The 11,330-nt window shown below is 36.2% G+C and overlaps 1 protein-coding gene across 1 annotated transcript in view; it reads left to right on the forward strand.

Annotated features, from left to right (window-relative positions):
- Window positions 1–9,694, forward strand: part of RUNX2 (RUNX family transcription factor 2) — a 287,535-nt gene extending 277,841 nt beyond the window's left edge. Inside the window, exons 7-8 of the mRNA XM_053709598.1 lie at window positions 1,101–1,262; window positions 8,779–9,694. Coding sequence (XP_053565573.1) covers window positions 1,101–1,262; window positions 8,779–9,254 — 638 coding nt within the window. The 3' untranslated portion in view covers window positions 9,255–9,694. The remainder of the gene's footprint in view (window positions 1–1,100; window positions 1,263–8,778) is intronic.
- The last annotated feature ends 1,636 nt before the right edge of the window (window positions 9,695–11,330 follow it).

Genomic DNA, 11,330 nt, shown 5'->3' on the forward strand with positions numbered 1-11,330 from the left:
AGTATATGACCTGTTCTTGGACAACTCAGAACTAAAGATATTTTATATTGAATATTTTAGAGATGCGGGTGAGATGCTTAGGTAATCAGCTTGTTTAGTACCTGCTGAACACTCAAAGTTACAAACTCTAATCCTGGCCTTGCCAACTCAGCCTTTCATTCTTCCAAGACCAATAAACAAAATTCCATTAACAATAAAAACTGTTATTTATCAGTGACTAGGGACAGATAAATGCACCAAAGTACATTATGTAAAGTGTAAATAATATGTGTTGATTCATTAGATATTTTAGAAACCTGAACTTCATGTTGGTGAGTACTAATTTCCTCTTATCCTGCTAGTTCAGTGCTTTAAGGGAGGTGCCTCGATTGGCAACGGGTTCCACCATGTAGTTTCCATAAGTCATATTATTTGCTTTATTTCAATTTTATTTCCTAACATTTTTAACCAAAGGAAATCTAAACTGCATGGTTCACTGCTTAGCCAATTCAGGCAGAAGTTTAGACGTAGAGAAAACCGATCCAGCAATTTATGGGTCAGACTAATGAGGTCTGGTTTAGTAATTAAGAAGGCATCTGATCTTTATACAGTTGCCCAAAACTACTGACCGCGCGTGTACGTCAGGGAGGTCGTAGGTAATACCAGGCTTTGGTCCAACCTGTGACATTTCTTGGACAGTTGTTAATAGGATTATAGGTAGTTTTCTTTTTGGAATGACTTTAAGTTGCTGAAAGAGCTTCTGGTTAATGTTGAAAGTGGATAATGATCTATTTTGGCAATAGTACCAAGCAGGAGCACTGGTATTAGTTTTTAGCTGTATCCACCTGCTTTTTTCTGTGATTTTATTTATTTTAGTTGAAAAACGAGGTGATGTAGTTGGCATTGCAGGCAAAGCCCCATTTGGTATGTACAGTGGAGTAAAACAGTTTAACACTTTGGTCTCCATAAAGCTCAGCAATGCATGGCAAAACAGCGAAAGGCTTAATGAATATTATGTTCTCAGGGAGTATAGACCAGGAATTAAATTTGCGATGGTTCTTGTGTAGATGGAAAGAGATTTTCTGATCACTTCATATAAAATGTTCTTTTTCTCATTTTAGACCCCCGGCAGACACAGTCATCCCCTCCATGGTCATACGACCAATCATATCCATCATATTTAAGTCAGATGACATCTCCATCCATCCATTCCACAACTCCTTTGTCCTCAACCCGAGGCACAGGGCTTCCAGCTATCACTGATGTACCTAGACGGCTCTCAGGTAACAGCGACCTTTCATTTACACAAACATTCTGGGTCAGGATTTTAAAGTTTCTCATAAACCACCATTCTGCATTTCTTGTCTTTTTATGTAGCATTTCTCACACTATGTAATTGGTTTTCAGAGGCAAAATTTATATAATTATGTAACTATCTGATAAAAAATATTTTTCATACTAATATTAGGGTCAGGGTAAGACAGAAATACTCCACTGTGGATATTCCTACAGTATATTTTGTGACTCAAAAACAGAACAGATATCTTTTCAGTAAAAAAACAACAACACAATTTAGTCTTTTTATTTAAAAGTTTTCTGAGGCACTTGCTCCTATTGAGCATGTGCAATAGTTTATAATACATATATGAGTCTGTGATTGGCTGATTGCTGTCACATTATACAGGGGATAGGGAAATTAAAGGAAAACATTGAAATCTTTCAGTAAAAAATTACTGCTTATTAGAAATTAAGATTGACTTATTTTGCATTATCTTTTTATTATCCATTTGCTGATTATGCAATTCTAGGTAATTTAAAGGGACACTGAACCCACATTTTTTTTCTTTCATGATTCAGACAGAGCATGCAATTTTAAGCAACTTTCTAATTTACTCCTATTATCAAATTTTCATCGTTCTCTTGGTAACTTTATTATATATAATATTTATTATTATAGGAACATAAGCTTACAAGCCAGCCCATTTTTGTTTCAGCCACCAATCAGCAAGCGCTACCCAGGTGCTGAACCAAAAATGGTCCGACTTGTAAGCTTACATTCCTGCTTTATAAAATAAAGATACCAAGAGAATGAAGAAAAATTTATAATAGGAGTAAATTATAAAGTTGCTTAAAATTGCATGCCCTGAATCATGAAAGAAAAAATTGTGGGTTCAGTATCCCTTTAAATAGCCCTTAGACTGAAGGATTTTAATTGTTTGAAAAAGCTGATGTTAACTGCGCATGGAAAAAAAAATACAAAGTAAAATATCAGAAAAAGTCACACATGCTGATCTAAAACAATTGTATTAAATTTATAATATTTTATTTTTCTAAATATTGGCTCAATATACAATGGATTTTTTTCATAGGATACCAGTATATGATGGGTAGGTAGAAGATACAGCTGAGATTAAAATGTCTGTTGTGTGGGCGATAGCGTAACATAGATGAGCGACAGAGGAGCGCAGAAGTGGCGTGCCCATAAATTTCTTCTTGGGGGGGCACTTACAGGTGGCTAGTGGGTGTATAAGTAGTTTGTGGGTGTGTCTGTGTGCTCCATGAGTGGGCTAAGGGAATTCGGCAAATAAGGACATATGGCAGAAATCTCTCTCAAATAGGGACAGCTGGGCTGTCTGCACACAGGGGGCAGCCGTTATTCTAGGGGTGTCAGCCACTATGCTAGGGGCGATACCAGGAACTGAGCTTTTGCAGAAACAAACTTTGGGGGGAAAAAACGATTTGCAGAAAGACAAGATGTGCTGTTTTAAATAGTGATTCTGTAATATTAAATTCCAAAAAAATCATATGAAAATCTGATTGTTTTCTGCTGGTATTGGAATGATCTCATTACAAAGTATTTGTGGCGTTTATGTGGTGCACAGCCCCATGGAAATCGCATGATAACTGGGTTCTATTGAATTTCTAATGGATTTGAATAGTGTACAAAAATAATAAATACATAAAACAAGAACAATAAAGAACTGAAATATATTTTAAAACACTCACTTTTAGAGCCATGTCCCAGCAGCTATAAAATCTTTAATCCACGTCGGAAGAACTAACAAATAAAAATGATATTGCAGACTAAACAAAAGCAATGTTCAATTAAATAGCTTTTATTTGTATGGCCTGTTCATTTACACAACTTATGTCTCTATGTGGGTGTTATAATTTATTTTGTTACACCCAGCCAATGTGTTATTTTTCTTAAGTAAACACCAAGGAATCTTTTCATATAGCAGCACGGTACTTGAAAAAATATAATATATAGGGCTAAATTACAAGTGGAGCGCTAGTTATTGATCCCCTTCGCGCATCAACTTTGCTAGATGTAAGCTTTTTGCGCATGTTGGGTAATGTGCATGTTACATGTTGAAAGTAAAACGTTTTCACGTGAGCGCAAAAAGACAAACTATAAATATTGAGACCACATTTACATATCCCCTTAAAGACTTCAATGGAGCGCAAAAACTACAAAACAACCTAACACCCATACAGTGTGCAAAACTGATTGCATTTTCTCAAGTGTGTTAACCCGACATGAAATAAGAATATTTCACATTCCATTGTTCTTCACATAGCAGAATATGTTCTATTTATTCATAAATATACAGTATATAGGAATATCTATTTAAAAAATACTTAGAACATATTACCCTATGTGAAGAACATTGAAATGTGAAATATTTACAGTAAATACACAAACACTTTATTAATTTTGAATATTGCATAAATATGATTTTTTAATGTTTTCAGCTACTTTACTGCAAAGGGCTCCAATGCACTTATATATGTCTATATATGAATACATATGTATTTATGTTTTATATGTGTATATATGACTGTAAATACTTATATACACTTATAAATACATATGTACACTTATATAAACATATTTTTTATACATACATATTTAAAATAACACCTGAAACCTCATATATTTGAGCCCTTATAGATATTTTATGCAATTTTTTAAAATGCTTTTTTATCAGACAGTGTTACTGTACTTTTAAATGAAATTTAGCGCCACTTGTAATCCAGCCCGTAGACAGTATCTGGTACAATCATAGTCATAGATGTGAGCATTATTTTTTACCTTCTTTTGCTGGGGTTAAGATTTTGCATTCCATTTTTTTGTGACGGTTGCAGGAAACCTGCTAATCAAAGGGACAATAAGGTTTATTTAGAGATAACGTGCAATTTTAAGATGTTTAATTTGTATATTTTATCTAATTTTCATTGTTCCCATACTATCCTTTGTTGAACATCAGACATAGATATACTCAGGAACAGGAAAGCATTACTGGGAGCTAGTTGGGGATTGGTGGCTACACGCATATATATGCCTTTTTCTATTGGCTTACCAGATGGGTTCAGCTTGTTACCAGTAGTGCATTGCTGCTCTGGAGCTGACTTAAAGGGGACATGAAACCCAAACATTTTCTTTCACAATTCACATAGAATATACAATTTTATACAACTTTCCAATTTACGTCAATTATCTAGATTAATAGGCTCTAAGGGATTATATTTTATGCCCCTTTAAAAGTTATAGCTTTTGGGTACCCGGACTAAATGAAGAACCACTTTGGAATTTTCACATGGAGGGCACAGAACAAAGAAATAAATATATATACAGGTGTCTTTATATAAACAAACCTACAGTTTGCGGTTCCTTAGCAAGTGTCACAAATATTCCTGCATTTCACAGATGCAACAATATATACCTTGGAAAGATAGCATTAAAGGGATATCAAACCCATTTTCTTCCCTTTCATGATTTATATAGATTATGCTTTCCAACTTTCCAATTTACTTCTGTTATCACATTTGCTTTGTTCTTTTTGTATCCTTTGGTGAAGGAGCAGCAATTGCACTCCTGGGAGCTAGCTAAACACATGAGGAAATGACAAGAGGCAAAGATGTGCAGAAACCAATTGCACTCATTGCTGCACCTGTGCCTACCTAGCTAGTCTTTTAAAGAAAGGATATTATTATTATTGTTTATTTATAAAGAGCCAACGTTTTATTCAGCACTATACAAAGGTACATTACAATCATTACAATAAAAACTTACAATGAGACATTGAGGCCTATTTATCAAATGTCTGTCGGACCTGATCCGTATTCAGCATTGCACCAGCAGCTCTTGTGAGCTATTGGTGCAACGCCGCCCCCTGCAGACTTGTGGCCAATCGGACGCCAGCAGGGGGTGTCAATCAACCCAATCGTACTCGATCGGGTTGAATTGTGGCGATCTGTGTCCGCCTCATCAGAGCAGGTGGACAGGGTTATGGAGCAGTGGCTTCATAACTGCTGTTTCTGGCAAATCTGAAGACTCGCCAGAAACACGGGCCCTCAAGCCCCATTCGGAGCTTGGTAAATGGGCCTCATCATGTAAGACTATACACACTTACACTGACAAACATAAGTAAAAAGGAGAGGAGCGCCTGCCCGTGAGCACAATCAGCTGCAGATGCACATTATACAAAGTGAGCACAATCAGCTGCAGATGCACATTATACAAAGTGAGCACAATCAGCTGCAGGTGCACATTATACAAAGTGAGCACAATCAGCTGCAGGTGCACATTATACAAAGTGAGCTAAAGCTCTCAAGCTTAGAATCTAAAGGATAACAAGAGAATGAAGCAACTTAAATAGTAGAAGTACATTGGAAAGTTGTTTAAAATTGCATGCTCTGTCTGAATCATGAAAGAGAAAATTTGTGTTTCATGCCCCTTTAAGATGTGCAATTGGTGTGTTGTAACTGGTGTAAAATAGCAAAATAGAGAATAAAGAGGTCGTATAAAATCCAACCAAGGATTGTATTATGGGTAGATTATCCCAAAACCTAAACCTCCCAGATATTTATGCAGCTACTTACGTATTCAGTATATACAGCCGGACAAAATCTCATCCTTGAACCCAATGCAAACTAACAAGTGCTAACTACAATGTAGGCAAACGTCTTTATTATGTCTTGATCCCTAGTAAAAATGTGCTGCTATTATAGTCTGTAGAAGACACAGCACATATATCTTGCTATAATAAATAAACATATCACATGGTCTTTTAAAAATAAAGATTACCTACACTTAGCTCGTCATCATGTTTTGCCGTGATGTTAACCCTTTGACTGTCACAGAGGTTTGTAATGCATTGCAGCCGTCTTTGGCAGTCTAGGGGTTAATCCTAATGACAGTAGGTACATTACAGTCTAAGATCATTTTGTTTCCTTTTTGTTTTTTTATTCTGCTGGCCACAAATCATTATCCCCTTCTTCTGTTTCTTATCCTATTTAGTTTTGATACAGGCAGAAACCAGTGTGGAGAGGGTGGGTTTATTGTCTGTGCTTGTTTGGGGGTCTTATCTCAGGCTTGTAACCACATCTGAAGCCACTTGACTCCTTGTGAATTTCATGGAAAGTGTTTCCATATGTTCCATTGCAATATATCTCGTCCTTTTTGGAGCGGAATAAAAACTCACGCACAGGCTGGAAATGACTCCAGGATGTGACACAAGCGTCACATGTCTACAATGGCACTGTGTGTGGCCCTTTTTGGAAGAGGCAGCTGCCCGGGGACTGGCTTTTATTCTACAGTATATCTGGTTTCAAAGCAAATCCTTTTTCCACGTTTTTACAGTTCTTAATCAATCTGTCAAGGCTCCCTGCTGATTTCCTCTTAATGAGAAGTGTCCTGTTTAGAGAAGATTTCATCATTAACATGAATGGAAAACGTAAAGTGTCCTTTGGTGCTCCACTTGTACATTTTATAGAAATGATCCCGGCCTCAGAATTCTGTCTCATTAGTAAATAGGCTACAGCCATGTTTGAACCACCGGTGGGGGCAAATTTGTGACCAATAAATATTACATTTTTAACGCAAACCACATTTTAGAGACAAAGCCTAGTTTAAAATAATATTCCTATATTGATATTTGGATATGGAGATTAAGCCAATGGTTGCCAAAGATTGCATTGTTAGGCAATGCATTGTTACCCTCTCTAAAGCAAAAGGATAAAGGGGCAAAATCTATCTTTTTTTCAGCAGTGTTTATGCTGCTTTTTTATATGCATAGTAGATATATTTGAGTCTCTTTAATAGTTTATAAACTATTAGAAGTTATGACTAGGCACTTGGAGACCCAATCTACATTAAGCATGAGTGCCACGTGCAGTCTAGCTGGCCATACTGCGTTTACCACACGTGCCATTTGAAGGCAAGCTGGCCAATTAGTTTGCAATTTTAGGCAACTTTCAAATTTAAAAAGATACCAAAAGAACGAAGAAAAATTTATAGTAGGAGTAAACTAGAAAGTTGTTTAAAATTGCATGCTCTATCTGAATCATCTAGACCGCAATTGACATAAGCTAAATGCATTTTGGCCATCTAGACCGCAAGTGACACATATGCTTTATCTGTAACTTGCAGTCTAGATGGCCAATCTGCATTTAGTTTATGTGTCACTTGGAGGCTAGCTAACCTATTGGGATTTAGAGAACAGTCCACTTGAAAGCTAGATGGCCAATCTGAATTAAGCAAATGGGCCACTTGCAGTCTAGCTGGCCAATCTGCATTTAGCATACGTGCCACTGGAAGGCAAGCTGGCCAAATGGCATTTAGCATATGTGCTACTTGCAACTTAACTGGACAGTTTGGAATTAGCATATGGGTCACTTGGAGGCTAGATAACCAACTTGGAAGCTAGCAGGCCAATTTGCATTTAGCATGTGGGCCACTTGCAGTCTAGATGGCCCATCTGCATTCAGCATATGTGCCACTTGGAGGCTAGTTGGCCAATCAACAATAAAGCAAAGGGCCAATGGGATGCTAGCCAGCCAATCTGTATTTAGTGAATGAGCCACTTGGAAGCTAGCTGGCCAATCAGCGTTTAGCTAATGGGCAAAGGGGAGGCTAATTGGCCAATCTATATTTAGTGAGCTGGCTTCTAAATAATATGGTGAATATGTAGTTATACATCCTTACAAAATGAATGTCTGTACATAATGTATGTTTTTTTCTGAACTCCCAATATCACTTTACAGACTTCAGAGATTGTTGGTGAAATTGTCACAAAATGTTTCCTGCTTCTAATTTTCTGTAGCCCATGCTCTCTGGTAAAATGTAACACCATCTATATAGGGTCAGATTACAAGTGGAGCGCTAATATTTGCACACAAGTGATAAGGGGTTTATTGCGAGTGTTTGCAATCGTAGGGTTTACTGCTGGTGTTATGAGTTGAAAGTTAACGCGATCGTTTGAGCGCAATTGTAAATATTTCACATTCCAATGTTCTGCACGTAGTAGAATAGTAAAGTTAATAACGTTCAAGCGCAAAATAGCATTCCACTTGTAATATATCCCTATATTAGCTAAAGTAAGAAGACAAAGGGTATTCTGATTTACCATATTTTATCCTGTACTTTAGCATAAAGAGCTTTGATTTTTTTTATCATGATTCCAGGAGATATACACGAGAACCTCAGAATGCTGATTGAAAATTAGAGCCTAAAGCAAAAAAAAAGATATTTCTTTTTAATGATAGGCTATAATAAATATATTTTTCCGGAAAATGAACACACTGTTCTGTAACAAAATGATTTACGTTGTCTCTGATCTTTCAACTGCTCTTTGTTAAAGTTTTGCTCTAGTGGATACTTATCTGAAGTTTTCATCTACTAGACATCGGTTAAATGCTGTCTACTTTGCTAATGAGCAACATACTCTTGTGAAAGATTTATACATTATAGCTCTAAGACATTTATTTATATAAATATCTATTTTTGTCTTTCAGGTGCCTCTGAGCTTGGTCCATTTTCAGATCCACGACAGTTTACAAGTATTTCTTCTCTAACAGAGAGTCGTTTTTCCAACCCCAGGATGCACTACCCTGCAACATTTACATATACGCCTCCTGTCACCTCAGGGATGTCTTTGGGTATGTCTGCAACCACTCACTATCATACCTACCTACCACCCCCTTATCCAGGATCCTCCCAGAACCAAACTGGACCATTCCAAACCAGCAGCACTCCCTACCTATACTATGGTACATCATCTGGATCTTACCAGTTCCCTATGGTTCCAGGTGGCGACCGATCTCCATCTAGAATGCTACCACCATGCACTACCGCCAACGGCAGCACGTTGCTCAACCCCAATCTGGGTAACCAGAATGAAGTAGTGGATGCGGATGGGAGCCACAGCAGTTCTCCCACCATTTTGAATTCCAGTGGTCGGATGGATGAATCTGTATGGAGGCCTTATTGATTACATATAGATTCCTGTGGCCACAAGAAATAATCATTCCAATAACAAAGTGCCTTTTTGTAGTCTATGTAATTTTTTACAGACTGTTATAACGATGTGATAGGACTTTTAAAGCAGTAACTGTACTGTTTTGTTACAAAGCACACATGGGCTTTCAGCTCTATATTTATGATGAACTATCTCATTAGAAAGAAGATTCTCCCTTTTTTAAATTGAAGCAGTTGGCGCATATTTGTCAACCAGGGAAAGTAGGAATATAAGACGCAAAAGATGCCAGCTCCGAGCTGCAGTTGTAAATCGGCCTTATGTACTGTGAGCAGCCGGAGCATGGTTGGTTTCTGATGACAAAATAACTGCACATTTATCTTACCAAATACTCTAGAGCCTTAATGTTATAGTGTTATGGTACACAATCTGGACTGTGCATGGTGCACACATCTGCAAAAAAACATCATTTATTCATTTATCTGCTTTATGCCAAAAACAAAAATGCATTAATACAAAAATTACTTTGTCTATGCAAAAAAATAAGCAATATTATCTCTTAAGGTATGAATAATATGTTCGTTTTGTTTGGCTATTTTTATTTTTCTAAATTATCAGTATGTATAAATTTTGAGTTTTTTTTTATGCCAAAGTTGGTCATCTTTTCACTTTTTAATTTATAATTATTTAATTTTATTTGGACCCTCAAATGTTTCTTTTATATTTTGTGTTGACAGGTCCCTAAATGTACATATATTTTTAATGTCTAATAGACTTAAACTCTTTTTTTTGTAAACATAGTATATCCAGGTTTACCGTTGGTCATAATGCTTCTGCATCAAAAATTTTTGGTCATGTGTTATTTCTGTTCAGTGGCTTTTTTTTTTTTTTTTTTTAAACAATTTTTGAAGCTTGTGGGCTGTCCTTACTGTTAAAAAAGCCATATGCCTTTCTTTAAGCAGGTTTGAATTTTATGAAGAATTTATGAAAATAACAGACATTTAAAAAAAAAATAATCAAATGGACGTATCAAAATACAATTTTTTAAAAAGTATTTTGTAACCGTTTGGTAGATTGTAGCGGGCACTAATTCATTTTTATGGATTCCTTGTTTCCGTTTCAATTTGCAAAGAACTCCAGATTTGCTCTGCTATAGAGATGTATGGTCTTTTATTTATCTGTCACATTCAAATAAAGCCAGGCATTTGCAGCTAGTGGAAACTTGTATAGCTACAGAAAATATACATGCAGTGTGTCAGGGGTTGGCAAATTAATAAGAAAAGTAGGAGCGAGCTATATATTTTGGAGCCATATATTTACTATTTACCAGTATTTCATCTCTGTGGCTATAACTGTTTGGTTAAAGGGATACTAAACCCACATGTTTTCTTTCATGATTCAGATAGAGCATTCAATTTTAAGCAACTTTCTAATTTACTACTATTATGAAATTTTCTTCGTTCTCTTGCTATCTTTATTTGAAAAAGCAGGAATCTAAGGTTAGGAGCCGGACCATTTTTGGTTCAGAACCCTGGATATTGCTTGCTGATTGGTGGCTACATTTAGCCTTCAATCAGCAAGCACAACCCAGGTGCTGAACCAAAAATGGGTCGGCTCCTAAGTTTAGCTACCTGATTTTCAAATAAAGATAGCAAGAGAATGAAGAAAAATTGATAATAGAAGTAAATTGGAAAGATGCTTAAAATTGCATGCTCTATCTGAATCATGAAAGAACTAATCTGGGTTTAGTATCCCTTTAAGGTTAATGTAGATAATAAAGCATAAATCCAGAAATAAAAGCTGTGTTATGGCGAAACTTCTAAGTCTGTACATAATGCGGCATATTCATATTTATGCTAATGATATTTATACTAATTAGTATGAGCAATACTCCAAAACTTCAGAACCAGATGTAAAATTTTAGGAGCCACGACTTCTTTTGCAAATACTAGGCAAATTCAAGGCTTGACAAATCCCAGAAGCCATTGTTGCTAGAATTTAAATCTGGTCTTCTGACATTTTTGGGACTTTCTATGGAAATATTTTAGATCTCTATATAAAATCATTCCATGGCTCCTTTACATTTTATAG

Source organism: Bombina bombina, chromosome 4, assembly GCF_027579735.1.
Source record: "Bombina bombina isolate aBomBom1 chromosome 4, aBomBom1.pri, whole genome shotgun sequence".
In the NCBI taxonomy this organism is placed as follows: Eukaryota; Metazoa; Chordata; class Amphibia; order Anura; family Bombinatoridae; genus Bombina; species Bombina bombina.